This window comes from Wyeomyia smithii, chromosome 2 (assembly GCF_029784165.1).
Source record: "Wyeomyia smithii strain HCP4-BCI-WySm-NY-G18 chromosome 2, ASM2978416v1, whole genome shotgun sequence".
NCBI classification, from domain to species: domain Eukaryota; kingdom Metazoa; phylum Arthropoda; class Insecta; order Diptera; family Culicidae; genus Wyeomyia; species Wyeomyia smithii.
The window spans coordinates 250,126,199-250,154,112 of NC_073695.1; the positions used below are offsets into that span (position 1 = coordinate 250,126,199).

At 39.5% G+C, this 27,914-nt stretch overlaps 1 protein-coding gene across 1 annotated transcript; it reads left to right on the forward strand.

Annotated features, from left to right (window-relative positions):
- Positions 1–342: 342 nt before the first annotated feature.
- Positions 343–27,914, forward strand: LOC129722172 (activated Cdc42 kinase Ack). The gene is made up of 6 exons (XM_055675441.1): positions 343–966; positions 20,279–21,401; positions 21,463–21,636; positions 21,697–21,854; positions 21,913–23,860; positions 26,645–27,914. The coding sequence occupies exons 2-6, from the start codon at positions 20,287–20,289 to the stop codon at positions 26,736–26,738; spliced, it is 3,489 nt and encodes a 1,162-aa protein (XP_055531416.1). The 5' UTR covers positions 343–966; positions 20,279–20,286; the 3' UTR covers positions 26,739–27,914.

The following is a 27,914-nucleotide window of genomic DNA, read 5'->3' on the forward strand; positions in this document are numbered from 1 at the left end:
TGGTATTACTGCACTAACATTTTTAAACATTTTAACATTTTGTAAACGAAAATGTTTTCTATTTGCCTTTTTTCAATTACCAAACCAAAACAATGCAAATATAAAGCACCTTGCAATGAAAGGATTAGTCTGAACAAGGTATTACCGCGTAAGTATACGCGCGTCAAAACACTACTCGTTCTGTTTCGCCGCCTCTACCGACGCGTCGTTGCCGCTCGAGTATGACCGGTTTGAGACGTTCGAAGGAGTAGCTCGGACGCTTTTGCGACGCTTCTTGCTTCGCTTCATTTGACGCCTCAGTATGTCAATAGCCATACATTCGGTCGAGCTACGTTTTCATCGTTGCTCGTTGTGTTTTCGTCTCGCCCGACTCCGAAGCGGACGTGTTTTTGCGTTCTCCGCGTTCGTTTGTCAGTGAACAGTGACAGAGTGAATAAAAAAAGGTGTTCTGTTCGACATTAAACGCAAAAATAAGAACCGAGATCACCGGATATTATAAAACCACGTCTTCCAGCGGAATTCATCGCGGGTGCAGAAATCATTTTGTTGCAACAGTGTCGATGCATGGGGGTTGAATTGTGGGTTGCTGCCGAAGAAATACAACAGTTCCAGGTCAATTTAACTTCGTTTTGGTTGGGGAGGAAGTGGAAAAGCCCTTGAAAAGTTTGTTCTCGTAGTGAGTGTAAATGTACGATTGATGTATCGTAATGTAAATAAGCGTCTGGTTCGAGCAGTGCAGTTATAATTAATTGTTCGTGGAAAATGGTATCAACGATGGAGGAAAAGTAAAAGTTGAAAGCTGCTTGTCCAGTTTTATACTACATCTGTTGCAAAAATCATCGACAGCAATAAATTTGCACGAAAAGTCAAGGTGCAAAGCAGAAGGATTGAAATCAAAGCGAACTCGCGAAAAACGTTCAACTATCGACATCAAAAATATCATCAGCATCTCTCGTACACACCGAGGTAAAGCAACCAATCTCCATCACATCTGTCTTATTTTTTCGGAAAATATTCATCAGCGCATAATTCGGTTCATCTGGGACAGGCCCTTCGTCGATTCATTTTGTGTTTTCTGTTCTTCCTTTTGGACTTAACATAGCTGGCGAGGCTGGTTTCGAAGCATCCAAGTAACATACATGCAGTCGGTTTGCACCTGTCGGTTTTAATGCGCCATGTCCTGCTCTGTTTCGGTTCAATATTTGCAATGTTTGCTTCCTACAGATGACATAATAGGAAAGTTCTACCTCCCATCATACGATACCTGATATCGTATGTCTCGGAGGTTGCTGTTTGAGTATTTATAGTTAAGTACGGTTTCTACGGTTCCAGTTGTGTACTCAGAGACAACATCCTGGACCAATAGCCTTGAGTACGGAGGGTTTGTGTTAGGAATCAGAAATTTTTACAATTTATGAAGATGCTAAGAAATTTAAACAATTTGTCAAAAAATTCAAAACGGTTGAACCCTGGAGGCTGAGTCCTTTTTTAATCACACGATTTTGTCTCGCAATGAAACCATCTGAAACTTCATTCGGGTAAATAAACCCTTTTTCAATTCTGCGCCCGGCTATGTCTGAACCAAACGTGGCTCGGGTTTTCTTCTAAGAGCAAGCATTACCGTCATGTCATGGCCTTTTCGATTTGATTGGTTTCTGTGTATGTATAACAAATATTGAATAGAAGAAGTTGTACGCCAATAAATGATAGAATGAGAACGAATTTCTTATAAATTCTGCGATAAGAATCAATCGGTTTAATGACCAATGGATTCCAAGCAAATAGTCCGACGCAAACCGCATAGGAATTCCCATGAATGGACTGTAAATCATTGACGGTGACGTCAAAGACGCCGTTTTTACGGCCATCACCAGCTACTACTGTGATGTTTCTATGCAAATATTGCGACCTCAAATGAATCATCATCGTCTTAGTATACCTAACTGGCGTTTGTTGTCGGAAATATTGCGTAGAGAAATTCCGCGCCTGGCTTATCAGTGGAGCACTCCCACTCTAGTGTTGTTTTGTAATACAAACGCAATAAAATGAGGTGCTGTTTACTTCTAATTATAATAATCGTATTTGCACGAATCAAACTTAAATGCGATTTTCCGATCAAGTTTGGGTAAATGGCGCTTACGTTCGTCAGTTTGTTGATGACTTGACTTTTAGTATTTTACCCTACAACAAATGAATACTAACCCAAATTATGGCCTTCGACGGAATGCGACAACATTGGCAAAAACTTTGCGCAGTTTTTTTAACATTTTGCATCCTTGATATTTTTTTTCTATTTAATACCTGTTGCTTACGTCCGCTAGTGGAGTCTTGTAATGTGTTCGATCGCTGTTTAAAACCGGTACTGCAGTCAACCCCATCAGAGACTGCACATGTCTAACAATAACAAACATAGAAACACTTGTCCATACAACACACTGTTCATCGGCACTGGCCTTAACACGGCTCGATTCACTGGCAGTTGAAGCATGCAGGGAATTACGATTTACGTTGGTGTTAATGCGTGTAATGTGATCTGATTCTGAAGTGGGCCAGTGTGTTGCTAAAATGGACAGTAGATAGTACGTTATGATCGTTTGATTTATCATAAAATATCATTTTTGGAATGTTACAATGATAGGGTCACATGGTATACGCAACAGTGAATCTGTTAATTCACGGTTCTCACAGGCTATTGTGATCAAAGAATGTGCAATGAAAGAGGTATGTCAGAAAAGGAGATCTAAAGCCAACTTTTTTTGGTAATGCACTGATTTTACATTCAACCCATTTGGCATTTCAAACCAGATTTTGTAAGAAGCTTTCGTGATTAATTGTTTAGTCATGAAGAAGACCTAGCGCGTGTGAATGTTGTGTGCAGGGTTTTTGTTTGCAATGAAACAACGAAATAAGTTTCATCAAAGTATGTTGAAGCAATCACCCTTAAACCTTATTTGAGTTAAATGGGGGTGCAATGCCCAGGCCAACAAATTAGAAAAACAACAAATATTGGCTTACCAAAAGTTAATTCAACGCATGGCCAAATGTTCAAACTCAAACGATTTTTTTAAGAAAAGCACCAAAAGGGCCGAGCGATAATTATTATGGATTTTTTGGTCATCGTGAAATTATGTGCACCTACCAGTACGTTCGCTTCTGGCTTAAGCAGGCATTAGACGAAGCAAAATATTGGTTATTTTTGGTGCGAATTTTATATGCACAAAATAAAATCCGTAACAAAAATAGCAAATATTTGCTTCGTCTAATGCCTGCTGTAGTAGATTATCCCTGGTGAAATTAAAGCACACTTATCAATTTAAAAATTCGCACTCAGGCCACAGATGTTTTGTCGAATGTACTTTATAGCTTTATAGCAAAAAAATTTATACCTCGGGCAATTTAGCGACGATTCATACTCAGGGAGTTGATTTGTATAAGGTATAAAAATATACTAATAAATGATTATACTAGTTACTAGCTGTCGCACCCTTTTTTTCACTTCATTTAATTAATTTTAATCATTAAAAACATGAAAATTTTTCCCAACATTTTCGCCTTTGAATTTGCCTTAAAAGAATTGTCGCTTATAATACATCATTAGTTTTTAGATTAGATTTAGATGTTTACAACCATTCTTGTCCCATTACAAAATTTCGGTTGAATTAAATTTTTAAACTCTTATCAGTCGATTCTAGAAAATCTAAAGAGTTTAGAAACTCTGTTGTATATTCGGTTACTTCTTCGTGATTGTACATACAATCTACTGATTTTCATGAATTCCATTGCAAATGATGAAATTCAAATCCTCAGCATTTTGTTTTTCGCCGCCAGGGTTGCCCGTGCACTCAACCAATTGTGGTGCATTTGATTATGAACGATATTTCGAAATACATTCGTATTGAATCAATCATTCGTCGATATTGAGCTGCCGAAATTTTCGGAAACGAAATCAGTCAAATGGAAGGGGATCCTGCTTTCCTGCAGATTTTACAGTAGCTTCAGTAGCAACAAGGTTGTTACTAATCAGTTGTTACAGCAGTCTCCAACAACAGAAGGCAATATTTCTCAATGCAATGGGGTCCATTCAAGTGAACGTCCCTCCTAATCCGGAGGCAATTCTGGACTAATTGACAGGGAACATAGAAGAGTTCCAATACGATCCTGATACTCGTAGCACGTTTGCCGTCTGGTTTGCTAGGCATGAGGACCTTTCCGCTAAAGATGCTGAACGCATTGATGATGGCGCGAAAGTTAGGTTACTTCTTCGGCGATTGGGAACAAATGAGCATTACCAATACGTGAGTTATATTCTGCCGAACACGCCGAAGGATTTTTCATTCAGTAATACAGTAGGGAACTTAAAATTTTTATTTGGGACAAAAGAGTCGACCGTGTAAAAACGCTATTGGGCTCTCTCCTGAGAATATTCACTGTCATGATATTCAAAACCAGTGATTTTTAGCCTTCTTTATGTTGATACTCATACTACCCATGCGAACATTGATATTCATGATATCAAATAACCGATGAACACCGACCGAACAAATTTTAACACTCGTGTCGTTATTTTGAACGTCAATAACAAAAATCATTTCAGAACAGTGAAAATCACAACAACCTCATTCGACAATTTATACTGTACCGGGCGGTGTACAGTGTCTGAACAAACTTTCACTACTTGAATTGATAATTACCAAAACGTCTCTGAATATCATTTACAAGGCCTTTGATATTCATTTCACTGTTTTGTCATTGAATATGGTAAACGAAACTCATGCTTTGTCGCAGTGAATATTGGTTACTGAGTTGCACCAGAAAATAAATGTGCTGACACTGAGAATAATTCATTTCATCAACTCTTGAATAAATACCGATAATCTAAGGCACTGGCTCTAACTATAGTTCCAGCTGAAGATTTTGTGTCATCATGCCGAGTTAACAAGATGTGTGTTGAAATCAAGCTTGAAAGCTTTCAGGAGAATAATTCAAATGCCTTATATTTGTGTGTGGAATAAAGTCCGAGTGTGACACAGAAGTGTGAACAAGATTGCTAACAAAAATTGAAGACTGTGCCGACGTCACACTTGGACCTTTGATGGTAGAGTGTCAGCTTTTGATTCACTGGAAAAACGATACTGCAATTATAGAAGCCAGTGCTAGCGGACCAAAAGTGCAAGCAGTGAAAAGCAGTCTTAGTTATCAGTAGCAATTTAAAAAGCCGAATGAACAAAGGTGAACAAAAACCAGTCCTGCTACTCCATGCTGGAAGTGTGGTGCTATGCACTATTCAAAGTTCTGCGGATTTCGGAACCACTAACGTGCAGATTGTCATAAGTTGGGTCATAAGGCAGGATAATACTCAAGCGCCCGACGATCTTTTAAATCGGTGAAACGTCAGAATGGCAATCTGTCTATTCAAACCGTTACACAAGTATACAGTGCAAGCGACGATAAGTGTGGGTCAAATGACGTCCCTGTTCATCTGCAGATAGGCACAGCTGTGGCAGCTAGGTACAGCCTGTGGTCGCTGCCCTTGGACCAATTTTGTCATAAGATTGAAAGCGCTTATCGTAAATGCTTTGAAACGCGAGTACCCTGAGCTATTCAGCAATAAGCTCGGGTTTTGCACAAAAACAAAAAAATGCTGTCATTGAAGGGTGCAAGCAAACTTGTTCTTCGACCTAAGAGACCTGTAGCATACGCAATGCAAGGTACAGTTGACGAGGAGCTTTACCGGTAGGATCGGTTAAACATCATTTTACCTTTGTAGTACTCAAAATGGGCTGCACCGATAGCAGTTGTACGGATGACAAACAACACTATCCCTTTATGTGGTGAATACTCAACTGGGCGCAACGATCAACACCAGTCACTACCATTACCGCAGGACATTCTCCCGAAATTAACCGGTGGTACTGTCTTCAGCCAAAATTAAAATCTGCATCCTTGCAGAGGGAGATAGATGAGAAATGTCGCAAGTTGTTGATCATTAACACGCACCGAGGACTGTATCAATAAATAGGCCGGACTGCAACTGGACTGCTTTGCTGGATGTGCTGGTTTTCTTTAATTTGTCTAAGGTGAAAAATCTCTGAGATCACGCCTTTCATCGCATGAAAAAACAAAGCCGGTTGACGCCGGTCTTTTAATCAATGGGCTGTTTTGGACGTCCAGAGAATTGGCTTTTTCAAAGGCCAGAAGCAACGGAAATGATATTACGTATGTTTCAAAATTTATGAAATAATATCCTGAAAGCTTGAGAATGCAGAGGATGACTTTTAAATATTTGCTTGAATACTCCTCCAAAATCCGAAAGGCATTTTTTTAAATAAAAACATGAAAATCTAAGAGTCAGCGAAAAATATTTGCGATAAAAACTTTGATAAATGGTAACAAATTGGTCCTCCTAATATTACCGAGGCATCTCAGATTCTTTATAAAATCTTGAGGCTACAAAACTTCAAAATAGACCAAACTTCGGAAAAAATGATACAAAATATGAGGTTCTTCTCCAAAACAACAACGTTATTGAACTAGTTTCTGGATTTCAGAAAACGAGATCAAAAAAATCAAGTTTCTTATTGAGACCGGAGGGACAAAAATGTTTCAAAGTAAAAATAAAATTGAATGAAATCCTGCAAGAGATCAACAAAATCAATATTAATAAACATCATTCATCATTTTTTAATTTTAAAACCGGGAAAAACCTTTATTATTAACCGGAAGAAAAACGGGAATTCGAAATTGGAAATGGCTGGCCTCTCTAGCATCGCCTGGTCTAGCATCGACTAATATTCTTCTCCCTAGTTTGAAATACCGTAAAATCCGTGAAATGTAAGAAAAATTCAAATTTTTTAAAGCACATTGATTTAAATCGTATTGTAGAATTCAGTGAGCCTAGAATTTTTTCAGTTTACGATGATACGTGCATTTACTTCTGCTGAAGATTTATTCGAATTTGGTGAACGTTCCAGTTGTTTCTCAAGTAGAGTACATAGCAAGATCCGTTTGTTTTACATAATGACGTTGACGATTCATATTCATTAGGATTTTATGTTAGATGGTTAAAATTAACTAATAAGTAATCTCTATTTATATCTAAACTCTATTCTTGAAGATTTTTTTAACACTATATTTTTCTGTTTTATTCTTACTAGAGTTCCAACTTTTGTTGATTCAATGTACATATGAGAAACAATTTTTTCAACTTTATCAAAGGAAATGTAGAGCAATTATTTCGGTTTCGGTCATCGTGAAATTATGTGCACTTGCCAGCCCGTTCACTTCTGACAGAAAAAAACGGCTCAAGATATCACTTGATAAAGGAAAAACACAATTAAATGTGGTTAATTTGTACGCATCGTCGAACGACCACCACAATAATCTTGCCATCCCAACTATGGCTTCGTGAATCCTCTGAAGATCAACCGCCATGCAGCAGCCGGCTTTGGGCGATTTGAAATTTACACAGTGCAGTCGTAAAGCGATAGTGAGCTTCCGGTGAACACTCAACACCAGGGCAAGTCCAAACGAATTAATTTGCCTTGACAGAGAGCGATCGTTTCCATTTCGAATTTCAAATGCAGGACAAAAAAAAATCCGAAGGTCTACTGAGAGCAGTAGCAAACATTGCTTGTGTGGAACGTCCGTTTGATTACTCGTAACATGATAAACTCATCGAAGGCAGGTCCGTCCCCTCTTATGGAATCCGCAATTAAATTGCATGGACTCCATTCTCTGTAGGTAAACTCCTGACAGCGAATTCCTACTTAGCAAAAAATGACATAATTCACCCTCATTAAATGGTGTCGCCAGCGAGTGAATGAATTGAGCGATGATGAAACTACTGGCAAACGCAAAAGGTGCCACTCGACGCCTGTCCATTAGGGTGGGACAAAAATAAATGTTAGCTCCCATGCACTTTTCGTGTTCCTTGTGGGTCCCATAACAACTGTGTAACTTTTCAGATCGATCGGTGAAACGCCCGATTTGCGCCCGATTTTTAAAGTTTCCATACGATTTTATATGGGAAAATTCACTTTCTCGAAACTTATTCTCTAGAAATTCCCAGTTGGGTCCTAAAAATATATCGATACATGATATTTGTAGGAAATTTTCCTGGGAAAAACTCTTCTGAAGACCGTAAGGCACTACAATGCTTGTAGAAACATCTATTCACCCCAAACTGATTGAATGTCTGACGGACGGCCAACAATTGAAATTTTCCAGCAACACTGCTACAGCATGCTGCTATTGCAGACTTACTTAAGTATGAGAAATAATTTCGCGTGGAATTTATTTTCAAAGTGTGATTTTTGCTCATAGTATCTTCGGGGAAGCCTCCAAGATAAATTTAGGCGATATCATTTCTCATCACATGGTTGAATTTGCAACAGCAGCATGCTGCAGCAGTATTGCTAGTAAAATTCAATGGTGAGCCGTCCGTCAGACATTCAATCAGTTTGGGGTGAATGGATGTTTCTACAAGCATCGTAGCGCCTTACAGTCTTCAGAAGAGTTTTTCTCAGGAAAATTCCCTACAAATATCATGTATCGATATGTTTTTAGGACTCAACTGGGAATTTCTAGAGAATAAGTTTGAAAAAGGGATTTTTTTTTGGTATGGAAACTTTAAAAATCGGGCGCAAATCGGGCGTTTCACCGATCGATCTGAAAAGTTACACAGTTGTTATAGGATCCATAAGGAACACGAAAAGTGCATGGGAGCGAAAAAATAACACCATCGCTTTTTTTCCATATAACCGTGTCCCAGTCTACTGTCCATCCGTCTGACCGACAACCAACGCAGAACAGCAGGCAAGATCGATGAGAGTATGATATCTTTACTCGCTTTGAAGCTATCGTGGAGTAACACCGGTCTGTCGGATAAAATGTCACGTGTACTGCACTCAAGACCGGTAGAGCAGTATCTGTAATTTATACTAACACAATGCGTACAGGGTGACTCTTTTTCTGAAGCAGAAAAAACTGTTTTGTGAATGTATAAAAGTTTTAGCGGAAATAATACAACTTCAAGCAAAATTATATAAAGCAAGTAACACCCTGATGAATCCAAAAGTACTCACTAGTTAAGGCCGACTATCTTTAGCATGATGATTGCATTACTTTCTATGCTGCTGTTACACATGTCGCCAGATGGTTGGAACGCGACGCTTCATTTTGCATAAAATTATAGTTCCAACAATGGTGACGACGGCGTGTTGCAATGACTATAAACTCGATTGCTCAATTCCCGCTAGAGACATTTATATCTTTCAAGAAACATCGCACTCCAAATGTGACTTCTCGCTATGAACACTTCTATCCAGCCCAGTGAAATGATTGGTGGGGAATTTCCGCCTCGTAAAACAAACCATTTTGTTTTGCTTCACTTTGATCAGAATGAATAAAAATCAAACGCATACCGCTTGCGGCGGGATACTTTTTTATTTAAAGCATGCAGAATTAAGACATGAGTTCCTGGTAAACAATAGTCTAACGCACGATGGACGCACAGGAATGCCGTTTAAACATTTCAGGTTTTTAGTCTGTCCCAGGTCACACCGCTAAATATAGACATTCTAATGTGGGCGCCTTCTGTTCTGTCGTTCAGCGCTTTGGGCTTTCTTTTCAGATGTTGATTCTATAAATGTTTGGGCTAATCAACTCGTTTACAATATTATTAAGATCACTTACATAGTAACTAACATGATAAAACTTAACATAAATGTAGACCGTATTCGTCAATGAAAAGTGAATTGTTACTGCAAAAATTCAATAGAGCGAATCGTTCCAAAATTTCAAGCGCACCAACAAATTTAAGGAAAGTTTTTTTCAATTTGATGCCTCTTTTTTATAGGCGTCAATATTAATAAAAAAGAAAAATCTCATACAAAATTCATCTATCCTTCACGTCTGAAGCTAACTAAGAAATCAGTTAGCAAGGAATTAATAATGGCTGTAGATATGTATTTTACCAATCGTTATAAATACAGTCAAACCTGTTCTTGTGCGAGGAATAGGGACCGCACAAAAAATAGAATAAAAAAATCATTTGAGTGCAGCTACAATACAATATTTCCACAGCATTATTAAAAAAAACTTTTTTTATGCGGTTGATAGGGACCGCATAAAAAAATTCGGTTAAAAATAACTCGAAAGTTGTTGATTCTGATTTAGAATTCTTATGAGAACAATTTTAAAACATCGGATTGATAAACGAAACTTTTTTGAACATGCTAATCCTTTCAACCGCTTTCCTTCGTAGGCAAGCAATTCGTGACTTTTCCTACGTAAAACTGGCTCAAATAATAATTTTTGGACGCGAGAGTGGCCCTTTTTCATATGCCGCACAAAAAAATCGTATAAAAATAGTCGCACAAAAAAAATCGCATAAAAAAAGTCGCACAAAATAAATTTCGCACAAAAACAGGTTTGTCTGTAATTGAATTACTAGTGTCCATCGGTAGTTAGTTATGTGCCAAAACAAATAACGGCTGCAGTAATGCGCGATCTGGTTCCTTTCGGGCTCGAAAAGGCTAAAAACTCGAATCGTTAACCTGTTAGAAATTTGCTTTTGAATGACTGAATTTCACGCAGCAATTAGTTTATTAACCAGCAAATTGGATGAGTTAAAAGCAGTAATTGTTTCTTTCAGTATAATATAATCGTGCCATATCATGAGCAGGTAGAAAGGAAAAAAACAACAATCGGCAGCTGACGCGCAAAAAAATGAAGCTGGTGCAAATTAGGCGGAAGGGAACGTGTTTCCTTGAACAACTTTCTTAGTGCATCAAACACGCTATGGTAAAAAATAACATGTCATTCTCTTATATCAAAAACACAAGTTTGTCATTGAGCAATAGAAAAAAAATCAATTGTTTGACGCATTTACTGAACACCCAACACTACTTTTTATCGTCCTTACGCAATCATAACTCTATAGCTAATTGAACAATTCTCTTTTCTTCTGCCTTCAACTACGAGAACACGGGTTTCGCAACGTTGATTTCGTTCGGGTGGCGTTCTGTCTCTTCTACTGCCGCTAGCGGCAATTTACCTCGTTATGTGTTGTTTTGTACATTACAACAATGTCACTGACTGGCCTTTCAATTTATATTCTCATCTCAGCCAAAAAGCGATAAACAGCTAGGAAAGATGTTGGAGCACCGCATGAGATTCTATGCTGAAAATTCAAACCCTATGCACCATCGAATACGTGATCAAAAATGTCTTCCAAATTAGTTCAAGCCAGGAAATATTACACATCAGCTAATTTTAAAATTGTATTTTCAAAAATATACGAAAGATGCGTCATTACGTAGCCGGTATCGTTTATGGAACTTTATGAAGCAAAATTCCGCTGCAGATGAAAAAAAAAAAACTCGAACGGTGCAACCTGACGAGAAACCGATGTGCAACGATAAAGCCGAACGGTGTAGTTTTGAGCAGGGTTCGAAAGATTACGCAACCATAGACCGGCTATCGGTCGGTGAGGTGCGCATCGACTGAAAACGGTTGCCTGCTGCCCACCGGCAGGTAATGTGGAAAACCGAAAAAATAGCAATCAATTGGAACGGTAGCGTAGCGTGGATGGCTCGGACATTTTCACTATCTATGATGATATCTAAAACGATTATCTATGATACGTTTTCAGATTTGTTCTATCAGTAAAAAAGCAATCGATTCACTAGAAGAAATCTCGATGAAGTACGAAGAGGATTGAGAAATTTCTTTTTTTTCCATAAACTGGAGAATTTGTTTGCAAAGTTTATGCAAAAAATAGTGGAACCTTCCAATCATTGTAACTTTAGCAATATTGAAGCTAGCGACGCTTCCCACTCAAAAATTGCTGGAATGTAAGTTTTCTCCTAATTTGATATGTTTTGACGTTTCGTAAAGAGTGTTTAAAATGCCGATGAATAAAAAAGATTTGCGTGAAAAATCCTCGCCCCTCAATACGTGAACTCGCGAAAAAGCTTAATTAAGCTAAACCACAGTTCACGATGTGCTGAAAAGATTCTCCGAACGTTTGAGTGTCGATAGAAAACCAAGAAGTGACAAAAATATTGGTCGCGCGGATAGTTCTATGGACAAGAAAGGTTGAGAAGATTTCGGAGAGAAATCCGAGCCTCTCCTCTGCAGAACTCGAAAACTAGGAATGTTACTAGGATTCGTTTAGAAATCGAAGAAGTGTTCCGGTTTGAAGTTCTACAAAGTCAAAAAAGTCCACAACCGCGAAGTTAACAGAATTTGACAGCAAAAACACGTGCTCGAAAATTGTGTTGCGATTTATGGAGAAAGTTTTCATGCGTCGTAATGGACGATGAAACATACGTCGTGTAAGACTTCAAACAGCTTCGAGGATTGGTGTAATAATACACTGTAATAGCCACAAATGATACCAAAGAGAAGAGTATTTCAGGATAAAAAAGATGGCTAAATTCCAACAATTTACAGGACAAAAAAGATGGTTAAATACAGTCATACCTCTAAATAAGGCAACTTTATTTTCATTTTCGTTACGTTATATCGAGTTACTTTATATCGAAGCAGAAATTTTGTTTTTAATTTATGCAAGAATGTTAATGATTACTCAAAGATGCGCGAAAACCTATTTTCCAACCTATCAGTATTTTTAAACCCTTCTTATGCCCATTTGGGACAATTTTCAACAAGCAAAAAAAAAAATCTCAGTTGATGCAAGACTGTTGGTGGTTAATCACAGATGCGCGAAAACACGAGACACAATCTTAATTTTGGTTGAGATAATTTGTTTTGTGATATTTTGCCATTTTACTTATAATTTTTCCCATTCAACATTGCCACCCTAACGACAATGATATAACAAATATTATATTTTCAGGAATTTTTCTATTGGTATCCAGTGAAAAGTGTTTTTTTTCATTTTATACTCACTTTTACACAATATTATGAACCACCCTATGTCGAATGAATGAAACACCCTAATGAAACATTATGTATTAGATGCTAGTTATAGTGTATATCATTATACAAGCTATTTCGAGAGACTAGTGATCAATTTCTAAAAATAAATTCTAAACATTTTGAACTCCGCCTTCCACAATTGAAAAAACGAGTAAGTCCCAGAGAGCAAATTTTTTCAAAAAAAAAATTTCAGATGACACCAATTCTCGACGTTTCATGCGTTTTCAAGTCATTTGGCATCAAAAGTGCTAGGACAAGATAATGTTTAGAATATGATTATTCTTAATTAAAAAATTTATATTTTGCTAACCAAAAATTTAGATTGCTGGCTAACCAAAAGTTGAAGAGGTTGTTTATAAGACACGACCGCAGAGGTAACGTAGAATACGACAGCCTGTCTTATGCCAATGTATTTCTTGGAATAGGTTTGGGAATACACTGAATTGGGGTTAATTCTTCAGATAAACTTTGAGGTTAATTGTGTTTGTCAATGCCATTTATTGACAAGTGAATATTTTTTCAACATGGAAAATTTTTTATTTAGTTTTGAATGATTCACAGTCTATATAGCAAGCCACGCACTCTAGCCACACGCTCTATAGACATGCACACACGCGCTACAGGCATGCATACACGCCATAAACATACACACACGTTTTAAAGCAAGCCACACACGCTAGCCACACACCTTATATATTAGGGACACACGCTTCAAAATTCACACACGTTATGTGCATACACCCTGTATATACATACGCTGGATGATGGTGGCTTCTCAATCCACCTGGCGGTGCGAGTCTCTTTCAGTTTCGGGTTGTATTTGCCCAACGATATCTGAATCGGATTACCGCTGGTGGGGTCCAACTCAGATCGAAGGTAGAGATGGTCGGGTACGGGTATTTTTACCCGATACCCGTACCCGACGGGTTCGGGTCGGGTTGCGGGTAACGCCAAAAAATATTTTTCGGGCTCGGGTCGGGTACGGGTAATTTAAAAACCAAGGCTTCGGGTTCGGGTCGGGTACGGGCTTGAAAAATTCTCAACTGGTCGGGTACGGGTCGGGTACGGGTAATTCGATTTTCGTGCATTATGAGAATTTAATTATTAACTTTTCAAGCCTAGGTGTTTTAGCATAGTCTTGGTCTGGGAGGAAGAAACGGATAAGAAGCTGTAGGAGTGTCAAATGAACCAGAATGAGCTGTCAATTAAACCAGGAAAAAAGCATCTTTTAGTAGCAGGTATTTTAATAACTTGAAAGTATCGCCTTGCTTGAAAAAATATTTGTATTCAGTGTAGGGTACACATAACATTTTGGTTTTATTTCCACGTAAAATAATAAATATCATAAGCTTTCAGTAATAAACCTGCCAGCGTATTTCGATTATTAAACTTGCGCTTTCTGGATTTGCGGTCCAAGCCGGCTTCCTTTTGAAATTTGAGGAATTGCTTAACCAACTTCTGTTTTATGTAGCGACAACTCTGCACTTGCACCGGTTGCAAATAAACTCTTTAAGGAATGCCTCCTACGTAATTATCCGGGTATCAAAAAAATATCGTTTGGTAACAATTTCGAACCACAGACAAACAGACGTGCCACTCGATAACGATTTCATCCAGAAAAATAACGGTTATTTTGAAATTTTGCTTAGTGGGCAATAATGCCGCTAGTGTCGCTATAAGCAAGCGTGCACATTCATTATCGAAGACAAAACCGTCAGTGATGCCGCTGTTGTTGATTTTAGCAAGCGCGCACACCCATTAGCAATAACAAAAACCGTTTTATGAAAATAAGTTAGTAGGCAATAAGCGGATCACCCGCCAGATTAACTCATGTGAAAAATCGAAACATTTTGTCCAGCCAGTCTGCATCACAAACATAGGTAGATAAAATAAAGGGGTCCACTACAGGTTAATTTACCCTATTCTTCTTGTTTCGATCTGGTTCATTATAAAGTTATTATGAATATTTCAAAAAAATCCTATTGAATTTTTAATAATCTCTCGAAAACAAAATAGAAATTTTCAGCAGTGAATCATACGTATGTATACAAAATAAATAGTTGAAATCCCTGATCAATTTTATTATTATTATACGAAAAATGGAACCCAAATTCTTCGCAGACAGTTACGAATAAATTTTTTGCTGCGTGATAAAAATGGTCTAATTTTTCAACATCAGACGAGCGGACGTTCTCAGTGACAGATGCTACACTGGATTCTATGATAACCAATATATCGCCCGGAACTCTGGGTTCATTAACATTAGTTCACATGAACACTCGGTTCTAGCCTAACTCAGTCAACAATCAGTGCATAAAATGTGCGAGGTAACCAGGTATTAAAAAAAAAAATAATATTAAAAAATCTAGGACGGGTCGGGTACCGGCAATTTCGGGGTATTTTTCTTTCGAGTACGGGTCGGGTACGGGTAGTTGAAAAAAAAAATTCGGGTTCGGGTCGGGTACGGGTATTTTAAAAAAACCCGACTTCGGGTTCGGGTCGGGTACGGGTTTGAAAATTCTCGATGAATCGGGTACGGGTCGGGTACGGGTAATAAATTTCCCATACCCGACCATCTCTAATCGAAGGGGAGCCGAACTGAAAGAGGTAGGACTGCAGCTAACCACTACCACCGCCGCTGTTGCCTGCTTCTGATCTGACTTCGCCTACTGCCATCGGTGTTGATGTTCGCTGTTGTTGCCTGCTGCTAGTAAACTGTTTTGCTTGAGGAGAAACAGTCTCTTATAAAGGTGGTGGTGGTGGTGATGGTGGTGATGGTGGCGGCGGTGGCGGTGGTGGCGATGGCGGTGGTGGTGGCGGTGCCGCACGCGCTACAGGCATGCATACACGTCATAAACATCCACACACGCTTTAAAGCAAGCCACACACGCTAGCCACAAACCTTATATATTAGGCGAGTCTCTTTAAGTTTCGGGTTGTATTTGCCCAACGATATCTGAATCGGATTACCGCTGGTGGGGTCCAACTCGGATCGAAGGGGAGCCGAACTGAAAGAGGTAAGAACTGCAGCTAACCACTACCACCGCCGCTGTTGCCCGCTTCTGATCCCATCGCCTACTGCCATCGGGGTTGATGTTCGCTGTTGTTGCCTGCTGCTAGTAAACTGTTTTGCTTGAGGAGAAACAGTCTCTTATATAGCCCAAAGAGTGCATTCCCGGCTAACTAGGTACTCCATTCTGTCGTCTTATTTAGGGAAAGGCAGCAAGCGACCAACCAAAAATCGACATTTGCGTTTCGACATTGTTCAACAATTTTCAATATTACAATAGTTTGAACAATCGGATTACAATTTTCTGCATTTGGACGGGTGCTCAAATGATTTTCCAATCGATTGCTGCAAAAATGACAGAAATCGGTTGGAAACTGACTGGGTTTAAAACGTTTGAAATTGGACAATTTTTGTGACGCTCTCGATGTTTTCGGTTTTGAAATTGGATCCCTGTATTGAAATTGGGTCCCTGTAATTGTTGCCGTAAGACGTATTCTACGTCAAAAATTTGGTTAGTTCTTCTGCGGCGATAAAACGAATGCTCGGGCCTTCCTTTTCACCTGCCAGTTCGCCTTGAATTGCTGCTCTCTCCCGACGACCTCTTTGTCTTCCGTAAGTTCCGTTTTACGATGGCCCAGTATTATTCGATCGGGCGAAGCGCTGGGGTGTTGGGCGGGTTCTTATCCTTAGGCACGAATTGGACGATGTTGGCCGCATACCACCCCAGGGCTTTTTTGCCGGAGTGGTGTTTGGCCAAATCCGGCCGAAACAGCACGGAGCCCGTGTGATGTTGCAGGAATGGCTTTAAATATCTCTGCCAGCTTGTCCCTTCCCGTCACCGTGTAGTATTCTTATCCCGGAAGCTGGTTAAAGTCGGTTTTGACGTATGTCTCGTCATCCATAACGATACAGTCGAATTTGGTCAACATCGCACGGTGTGTCCGAAGTGACGGATTATCGTACTTTAATGTACCTCGGATTTTCTTTCACCAAAAGTTAGTTTGGGTTCATACCTTTCAAAATCAACCGGTTTTAAAAAAATCCATCGGGGGAAATTTGAAAAAAAAAAAATGATTTGAATTTTTAGTGTTTTTTCAACCCAAATTTTTCGATTTGATTGGTGATCTATACAAATCGTGTAACATCAACATGTAGAAAATTGAGTGCCATTTCAACTATCTGCGTTTCTTTAATGAAAAATTTTTACTTTCAACCGAATCGCTTGCAATAATTTATAATTATTACAGTCCCCCCACAATTATGGAGCACTTAAAAAGATGTATGAATTCAAAAAAATCATTTCTGGCCAATTTTATTGTATAAAAGTAATCTATAAATGTTTTCAGTTACATAAATATGTAATCTTTCACTTGATTGAGTATTTGTTTCCATGTTTTATAAATATTTCTTAGCAAATATACTTGTTTTATTACAACTCATCAAATACAAAATTATGGATCACTTTACAGAGCGGTCCAAATTATAAAACAATTTGCATCATATTAAACAGTTTTCGGCAATGAATTTGTTTAATGAACCTTATTCAAATTATGTAATATAAAGAATTGCCATGTTTCATATCGTTTTAAAGATCTCACATGGCCTGGTCACATTTTATGTGACTTTCGAGGTTGCGGTAAGAACGAGAGTCCAGGTATGTCGCTCCCGATGGTACCGATGAACCGTTACATATGGTACATCATAACTTTTTGCCGCTTCACGTAACTTTCCCGTCCCACGTGCTTTGAGAACAGTATTTTTCAAAGACTCAACACTGTTTAGCTTCCGTTTAGAGCCCAATAGAAGTTGATAGTGTGTTTTAACTGGTTAAAATCATATTTGAATCGAAGTGATTCATAACTGTGAGAACCTACCTTGTCTTGGTCTTTATCATGAAACATTTAGAAAATAACTTATTTTTATAGAAAACTCGCTATAAACCATCAACATTTTGGTAAATAGTTAAGAACTCACCTTGATTTTTGTGTATTAGTTTTTTTCTTGCCCGAGAATTAGCTAGTATATCACATAGAAACCTTATGAATGAGGAGCGCGCTACTTACGCTGATTGAGAAAAAACGATAAATACTTTGATAGATTGTAGATTACAATATTATACGCTTATAAAAACGTATCTATCTTGGGATAGACACGATGTTTTCTGTGTTCAAAGCTAGCAAATATGGTATGTTTTACTGCAAAAATGCTACATGCCTTCAAACAGTTTTTTTTTAACTGAATCAAATAACATAAAACACAAAAGTGATCCGTAATTGTGGGAGATCCATTTTTGTGGGGGGAGTGTATACATGATAAAATACGTCAAAAGTTGTAAATTGTTTTTAATCTGTCTGATTTCATATCTTTGTTATAAAGCAGCTTCGGCAAAGAACTTTGGGATACATCCCTCTATCTTTGTCGCATTCGAGAATGAAGCACTGTTTATGGTTTTTGTCAGCGTATTATGTATCAATTTAAGTTGTTTCACTTTTTTGAAACACAAAAAACATATTTCAGGCCGATTTTGTTCATGTGTTTTCTTCATGTTGTACAAACTACCGAAAACAACTAGACGAGCCGTCGTTTGTTTTAACATTGTCGAAATGGTTTGTTAATATCACTGTTTCACATGTGTTGTAAATCATAGCAATCACTGATTTTTTCACATGCACCATAGCAACCAAGGTTACTTTGCAGTGAGTGAATAACAAATGCATATCAACCACTAGTATATAAATGTGTTCGGGTTTTTTTCGTAATGTTTTTTTCAATACCTGTGTATATATCTCATTTTTTCTTCAACATGTAAACTAAAAATCTACTAAGAAAGCTATTTTAAGCTCAAGATTATGATGAAGTTATTTATTTTGAACGTTATCAGTGTATTTAACATTAAAAATTAGTATAATTAAAAAAACCAATACATAAAAAATTTAAATCAATTTTATTCAATTTTCCCCCGATGGATTTTTTTAAAACCGGTTGATTTTGAAAGGTATGGACCCAAACTAACTTTTGGTAAAAGAAAATCCGAGTTACATTAAAGTATGATCGGACACACCGTGCATCGTCGTGTACAACTTCCACGTCTTCTTTTTGGCCGATTCGTTTCGCTTTCCGTCGCGGTTTGGAGTCTTTACCTTCTTGTACGTTGACGGCCCAGCTCTTTACTTGGCACGTTGCACTGTGGTGTGGGACACTCCGAGTTTATCTGCCGCATCCCGGATCGCTTTGGTTGTCTGTTCGACCGTCGGGATGCGGTTTCCTCCACAGGCTTCTGAGTTGTGATCAACCTCTCCCCAAACACTCTAATTACTTTAGAAACTGTCGTTTGAGGCAAATTGAGCTTTTTTTGGTAACTGATTTTGCGAAACAGGTGCGCGTTTTGACAACTGAAGAGCGTGCGCCGTAAACAAAGTAGGCACATCATTCTATACAGCTGTGCCAACAAAAATAGGGGTTTCCATATTTTTTCAAATAATCGATTATTGGAATAATGCTACGTTGAAATTTAGCACTTTTTGATCGTCCCCCGCCCTTTATGGACCAAAGCTGCCAGCAAGATCACCGAGGAGACTGTACAAAACCTAATGGATGAACCATCAATGGATTCTCCATGATGTTATGGATCTGTGAAATTAGAAACCATACTCCATAGTTATGAAATAAATAGTCACCAGCCCTAAGCTTGAAAAAAGGAGGGAAGAGGAAGCGATAAAAAATTTACCAATTAATCAGTAAACTATACCAAAATATACCTAAGAGAATGAAATTCAAAAAGAAAAAAATTGGTTTGAAATTAATTGATACTAAAATAAGTGACAATGAGATGAGTTTTATCTTTTTGGAAACATTTTGCTAGCCAAAGAGAATCTTTTCATTTGAAGAAAAAGTGAAAGTAAATAATAATTCAATCGTCCGTGAATTACTTTTTGTGTAGGTATATGTGCAATAATTTTACAGCAGGATTCAACTGAAACCTTCTCTATTTCAAAAGTTTGAATATTTTTACTAAATGTATCAATTCGCGTATTAATGTCGATATTTTGCAATGAATGAATGTCCCTCCCAACAATTAGTCAGTGTCCATTCTATTGTTTATTCTACAAACAGGTTATAAATATATGGACAAGTCACTATCAATCAAATTTACAATTTCTGCATTTTCATTTGCTGTGTACGAATGAATCGTACGAAGAACCTTGACCTTTTCAGCTCCGCTTTCTAATTATATCCACTGTCCTAACTGATAACAGCATCGCCTGTACTAGTATCCGCTGTGAAATTCATTTGTTTCATATATTTTTTCTCTCCACCCCTCAGATAATACAATGATGTCAGACCCGGAGACAGCATGGCTAGAAGAACTACTGCAGGACGTTCAGCTGGAGCAATTCCTATCTCGAATACGAGACGAGCTACAGATCACCCGATTGGCACATTTCGACTACGTCCACGTGGACGATCTGGAGAAGATTGGACTCGGCAAACCGGGCATCCGTCGGTTGATGGAAGCCGTGAAGAAGAAAAAGGCTCAACAGTGGCGACGGAATATCCTCTGCAAGTTGATTGGTGGTGGGAAACAGCAACCACAAAAGAAGAGTGCCGCGTCTGCCTCGAGAGAAAACGAAGAACCTTCGGCACTGGCGTTGACCTGTTTGATTCATGAGAAGGATGTCACGATGTCCGTCAAGCTTGGTGATGGCTCCTTTGGTGTTGTGCGCCGTGGTGAATGGCACGCCCCCGGAGGGCAAATTGTTCCCGTTGCAGTGAAGGTACTGAAGGCGGATACATTGTCTCAACCCGGGGTTATCGAGGATTTCTTCAAAGAGGTTCAAGCAATGCATGCACTGACTCACTCGAATTTGGTTCGATTGCATGGGGTCGTGTTATCACAGCCCATGATGATGGTTACTGAACTGGCTGCGAATGGTTCCCTGTTGGATACACTGCGGAAGCAGTGCAGGAGTACTTCACTGCCACTGATTTGGAACTGGGCAGTTCAGGTGGCGACCGGGATGGCGTATCTGGAGAGTAAACGATTTTTGCACAGAGATCTGGCTTGTCGGAATGTGCTATTGGCGGCGGGTAATAAGATAAAGATTGGGGATTTTGGTTTAATGCGCGCCCTGCCACAGCAGGAAGATTGCTATGTGATGACCGAACACAAGAAGGTACCTTTCCCGTGGTGTGCTCCAGAATCACTCCGCTACCGACAGTTTAGTCACGCGTCGGACACCTGGATGTTTGCGGTCACCCTGTGGGAAATGTTTACCTTCGGAGAGGATCCATGGGTGGGACTGAATGGCTCGCAGATTCTGCGGAAGATCGACAGAGAAGGCGAACGGTTGCACCATCCGGATGCATGCCCACCGGATGTGTATCAGCTGATGTTGCAGTGCTGGGACAAAACACCGGGCGAGAGACCCACCTTTGCGGCTATTAAGTAAGTTGATTTAATAGTTGTCTGTTTCATTAAAATTTCTACAAAAGTTTTTTTTTTTCAGGGAATTTCTGACAGGAAATCCTCCGCCGATCTATCGAGCGGTAATGAATTATAGTGCGGATAATCGACTGACACTAGAACAGGGAGATGCGATTGCAATTATTGATGATCGACCGGAGCTTCAGTTCATTAAAGGTCAAAATCAGCGTACTTATGATATCGGAACATTCCCAAGGTTGGTTTTCATTTGTTGTAAACGATTTTGTATGATGTGAACGATTTGATGTGATTGCAGGAATGCAGCGATCGATAGTTCTAGACACCGAAGTGGTACCGGTACCATAAGTCGACCTTTGCATGACTCTTTTCGACATGCAGCACACGGAACGCCGTTTGGGAAGTCATGGGGTAATCCAGGCAGCTTAGAAATGAACGGCGAGGTGAAATTACGAAGTAAGGCCTCTTTCGTTTTTTTCCTTAAACAAAATAAATAAATCCCTGTTTTTTAAAGGCAAAACCAAGGAAGCTACTAATGCTGACCGCCGCGGCAAATGTGTATCGGAGCAGTATGTAAAGGAACGTAAAAGCAATGCTAGTAAGCAGTTCGCCTACAATAAGCTGGTCAACGAGAATCATCATAAGCAGCAGCAGCTGTTGAAAGATGGTCGTCCATTGCGGCCCCCACAGCCACACAATCCTCCGGCAAATGCGCCGGGAGGTGGAACAGCAGAGGGAATTCTTATCGATCTCTCCTCTCCTGGGGAAGCGCCTGGTACATCGATCGGAAGTACGCCACAAACGCATCAGCTGGGAATGGTTGCTAGTGGAAGTGGAATGCAGCAGTTTACCAGTATTCTAGATGAACCGATTGATGTGCCAACGGTGCAGGAAGATGACCAGCCGTCGTTTGTAGAAGAACAGCCAACACGACTTCAACCGCCTCCGTATCAGATGCCTCCCAAATACACGAATACTATGAACATCACCGAGGCTGGTGGAATTGAGACTGATCCTTTCGACACGCGAACAGCGTTCGGTGGAAATGCGGAAGTTACAAATATAACTTCGGATTATGAGAGTGAAGCTTCGAGTGTAGTTAGTGCTCGTGAATTGATGGCATCTATCAAGAGGCAACAAACTCTGGAGGAATCGGCAGATAACAACAGCGGAATGGTACCTGCAGTTGCGCCTGTTTACAGTAATATCAATAGGGGAGCTGTTTCAAAGATAAGTTCACACTATGGGAAAGTTAGCAACTTTGAAGATCTTTCGAACTCGATGATGGTCAGTATGGGAAAACAAAATCATCCCGGAAGCTCTTACGGCAGCGTAGAGCAGGGATTGAACGATTCGCTTGATGTTAATTTAAGTAACTTGTCGCTTGATGGAAACAGTCAGAGTTTGTTGAATATGACCCCGAAAAAGTTGGACAAAACATTCCTAGCAGAGCTGGAGAAAGATATCTACAAGAACGACAGCAATAGCTTGAATAATTCACATACATATGTCGCCAAAGCAAGCAGCAAGGACGGTATGAATCAAATCTCCAACCTGATGAATTCGCTGTCTAAATACGAAAGCACTGGCGCTTTCGATAACTACCACGAGTTAGAAAATATGAGCTCGAACAAAAGCTTGAACGCAAACTTGCATCAAATGTATGCGAACAATTCGGCGGTTGAAAGCTTCCAACGCAAAAACTATGAGAGCAGTGCAACGGTGCAAAGTATGCTGTCGCCAAAGAAACAAAACGCACCGCCCGATACTAGCAGTGTCGTGACACAGATGTGGATGGAACGTAACTCGGCCGCGTCAACGAGTGGCAATGAACTCACAGTTTACGGCAACCTTACCGGTGGTAGCACGTCTCCTCAAAAAACGCACAACTATGTGGCAGTATCCAACCGTCCACTGTCACGGATACAGAATGACACTCGACTATACGGTTCCACCCCCAATATGGCCGCATTAAACATAGCGGCTCAGCAGTTGCAACAACAGCAACAACAACAACAGCAGCAGCTGCCACAGGAAACCGGGATTGCCAACATCTACAACAGTGTGTATAACGGCAACGATATTTACTCCACTATTGGTAGTGACATCTACGACACGGTCGCCGCAACACCCTCTTCCTTCTACGAGCGAGTTCCTGTCAATCCTGCATCACAGCAGTTGTACAATAACGTTAGTCAATTACCACCGCCTGCAGCCATCTACGACGAGGTTTATAACGAGGACCTACTGCGGCCCACGAGACCAGCTCCATCGGCACCGCTTTCCGCCCAGCAAATTCAGCGGCGGCTGGATCGACTGGCGCAACAGGATCAGCAGGTAACGGCACTGCTGGCCGAACTGGGCGAAGAAGCGGACGAGCAGGACGCACGGGATGCCCTGACGGCGGTCAACTGGGATCACACGCTGGCCGTGCGATACTTCAAAATTGAGCGGCTTTCTCGGTGAGTGGTGTTTTGGGTTTTTTGTTCAAATTTGCATTATTTAAAGGTTTCTAAGGTATCAAGAAAAGATAGACTTAACGGTTTCGATTTCAACTAGAGTCATCTCGAAATAGCATATGTCGAGAGCCGAAATATATCTCTTGAAATTTTAATAACAAAGTTAGTATTATTTCACATTCCTCAGTGCAATATTCAAACTGTTTTAAGAGTTTATAAAAAGAGAAATCTTTCATTTGATTTTCGATTCATTACCAAAATAACCCCTTCGTTGTTATGAAATATAATTTTTAAAGCTTAAATCAAAATGATGGTTTTGAACAGTCATCGGATATTTTTTTACGTAGCTTTTGAATCACACAATTCAGAGTTTTAAAGAGAGATCTTTGCTTTATAAATAAAATCCAAATTGTGGAAAATATTTAATGGAAAGTGAAATTCATTTTTATTTTCGACAATGTCTGGTCACGTTGTTATCACTATGCCTTTTAGTTGCGAATCAAACAATTTCTTTGAAGTGTGCCTTCAAAGGCTTCCTAATTATGCAGCATGAAAGAGCTGGTCCTTTTGAATTTTACTTTCGGAGATTTCAACCCGCCAAATTGTCGAGAGCCCCTCTAATAGATTATTGGGAGGCAGCAATTGCGAAAAAGGTTTTGTGCATAATGAAGTAGCAACAGAAGACAGTGGATACAGGCTAAAGATAAAATAGCTTGTTCTCTTGTAGAAATGTATGATGTAAGGTATTACAAGATGAGTACCATGCATTAGCTTGCGGTAAAAAAACGAAACTTTACTGTACATTTGAACATTTCGAATATATCATAAAGAATGAATTTCGTGATGATGAACTCTTGATAAGTTTTTGCAAATAGCAAAAAGCTTTTGATGATAGTGACATGTAAATTATTGTTGAAAGAGAGTTAGATTACAACTTCAATAAAAGTTACTGTCGTTATTTTATTCGAAAATGCAAAGACGTGTTGTCAAGTATTCACCCAACAACTTTGCATTTTGATGACTACAGTTGTATCGTTAGATGGTGAAGAAGTTAACAAAATAGTAAAGTCATAATTCGTTTATTAACACACGAGCAAGAAATTCACAAACATTCTAATATTATACCCAAGGTCTAGCAGTCACAAAATCGTTCACTTGAAATTAAACTTGTCTTGATGTGTTAGGCTATAAAAAAGGAGGGCGGTCAGTCACAAGTAAGGAAACGAACGCTCAACTTGAGTGGAAGGAACTTATTCGATCTTCTTAATGCGCTTGATTTGTCGTGATGGATTATGGGTAAAAGTGGAATGGAATTCAACTGCCAACGCATCTATCACAATTTTGTCTTCGAATGAAACACACTAGCAGGCACATTTGGAAATTGAACACATTCCGAATGCATTAGAAATTTGGATTATTCTAGAACTCGCCAACCGAATGCTAGGAAGAATGCGTGTAAAGCGCGAACAAAAAATGACTGAAGTTGTTTGCTTTGCTTGGAAAAATAATTGTCCCCTACAACTGATTTGATAAAACCTGTTGGTCAGTGCATTATTAGTAGATGATAAAATAGACCATGAAATCAATCATCTGGAAATATTTATACCACCGCAAAGCTCAAAACTTCAAGTACCAAACAAAACATGGTTATGCAAAAAGCAATTTGTGCATCTGTCTGTTATACCGATTGAAAAAACATCTATAATAAAATAAAACATCCATCAAAACTGCTGAGTAGTACTACCTTTTCGAACTTTTCGCCGCTCTTTGATCGCATTAAAAGAAAAACAAAATCGAAATAAACTGCTGATGGTCGGTTCCATCCTCACGGCGGCGGTCAATTTATCTATTTACCCATCGAGTGACCACACCTTCTGCCGTCTCGAGCGCTGAACGTTGAACCGTGCGCGGCTACGCAAGGGAGCTATCGCTTACAGCTGCCGTTTCACCGCATTTGTTCGGGTGTGCGTGCATGCGTGCGTGCGTGTAAGCCGCACTTGATCGATGTCGAGAAAATTCAACTTCTTGCCTGCCGGTTGCGGCAAGGTTTATGTAAAATGGAAATTTCAAATTTCAGCCCAATTTCTCGATGAACACTTTAGGCTGGTGTGGTTAAAGTTTTGTTTCAAAATGACTGGTAAGCTTTTAGGTAAGGCTTTCACTAACGACGACTCGGAATGACGACGATGATGATGATGATGATGATGATGATGATGATGGAATGGACACTCAGTGTTTTGGAGAGGCTTATGAAACCAATCGATGGTGTTTGCTTTCTAAGTTCGTCGTGTTTTCGTTTTCGACTGAACGTACAAACTAAACGTGAATGGGCGGCTGTGAAGTCTCTATTTTCCCGCTCGTGTCGAGTGAGTTTTGAAAAACTTGCTTTCAAACTAATGAAGATGGCTTATCGGTTGGCTTCTCTTTGAGGTTCTCTATTGGGTTCCAATGATTAATTAATTTTTGCAGGTGGAAAATGGGCGCATAATTTTCTCTGAAACGGCGATTGTCCCCAGCCTGCAGAGGTAATAAGTTGTGAGCACTATCATCAGGTTGCTGCGGGCATTCGCCGCTATATGAATAGCGAGTGGCGAAGAACCACAGGAATATTAATGAAGTGGTCATTCACTTCCTGATGTGCCGTGAGCAGAAGCCGCGGTGGTCACGGGCAGTCGACGACGTCGATTGGAGCGGACAATATTATTATTTTCTGTACAATATTTGATAGGGATTTTTATTATTGTTATTATATTGTTTTCCTCTCTCTGCTTTTCTCCTTGATTGCAGCCTCGGCGTGGCAAATCGAACCAAGTGCGAAGAAGCACTGTTGAAAACGGGTTGGAGTGTTCAGCTTGCGGCTTCCATACTGCTGGAGACTTAAGGCGTCTTTACTTGTCACGAGCGGTGCTCTCCGTCGTCGTTCGGTAAGCAAGCGCACATTGCCGATTTGTTATTACTCCGGTTGAGCAACGATCACATTTTTTGCGATCTCTAATTTGATCGAATTATACACATAGGAAGTCATTGCTGGACAGTGAGGAATGCCTCTGTTTTTAGCCTTTTCGATTCACCTTTTACCGCACGGCAATGTAGATATTTATTTTAGTTGAATAATGGTACGAATTAAGCTGGAGATCATGATATACCGAACCTACTTCTCTCAAAGAAAGCAATCCTCGAATAAGCTGTTACGAATCTCAATTACTCAATCGATGCCAATTGACAGTCGAATTCAATTATCGAAATTAGCTAAATCGATTTCTCTAGCCCAAAGTGCACGCAAGAATCTCTAACGGAAATCGGAATCAATCAAGCAATTAAATGCTCTCTCTCTCCCACCCTCGGTAAAGTATTATTATACGTATAAACGGTTTTGATGTACAAAATCACTGAATAAACGCCACATCTTGAACGGTATCAGGTACGAAGCTCTACCATAAAATAATTCTCAGGGTGGCAGACATGCGATGCGATACGACGAAGCGGGTGTGAAGTAAAATTGAAAATTCGAGAGCTTTTTTTTCACCGACCGAAAGCTGATCCGATCGGCGGGAAAACAATAGTCATTATAGGGGGGAGCCGAACCGTCTTCGTTCGAGAACAAGATGTTTTACCGATTAAAAATTGGTCTGCTGCTGTAGTATACTAACTACAGGTACCGAAGCCGAACATAATTTTATAACCGTTTTGCTCTTTCGCTTGTGTAGGTACCTACATTACGAATGCCTATAGTTAGATAGATTTGATGATGAAAGCCGCCAGTAACAGAAATCCAGTTATGGATGGGTACGAATCAAGCATTCGGACGCCATCAATTATTAATCTATCCGCTGTTGTTATACTAAACCAAGACCCTTCAGTATCGCTATACCTTCGCAGAAGGAATGTGCGGTTAGTTTTATCGATCGCCTAAAAGGGGCGATCAATTAGTTTCGGGAGAAGAAGTTCCCACTACTAACTAGAGAGCATTGGAACAAATGGGCAAGGATTCTAACTGAAATAGTCTATTTACATGTTACGAGAGTGCTTTAAGATATATACATTTTAAACTCAAGAA

Bases quoted from the DNA above. Each gene is read 5' to 3' on its own strand.
- LOC129722172 (XM_055675441.1), top strand. From the start codon at position 20,287: ATGATGTCAGACCCGGAGACAGCATGGCTAGAAGAACTACTGCAGGAC. The intron at 21,402-21,462 runs GTAAGTTGATTT...TTTTTTTTTCAG, and splicing joins CCCACCTTTGCGGCTATTAA to GGAATTTCTGACAGGAAATC. The intron at 21,637-21,696 runs GTTGGTTTTCAT...ATGTGATTGCAG, and splicing joins GATATCGGAACATTCCCAAG to GAATGCAGCGATCGATAGTT.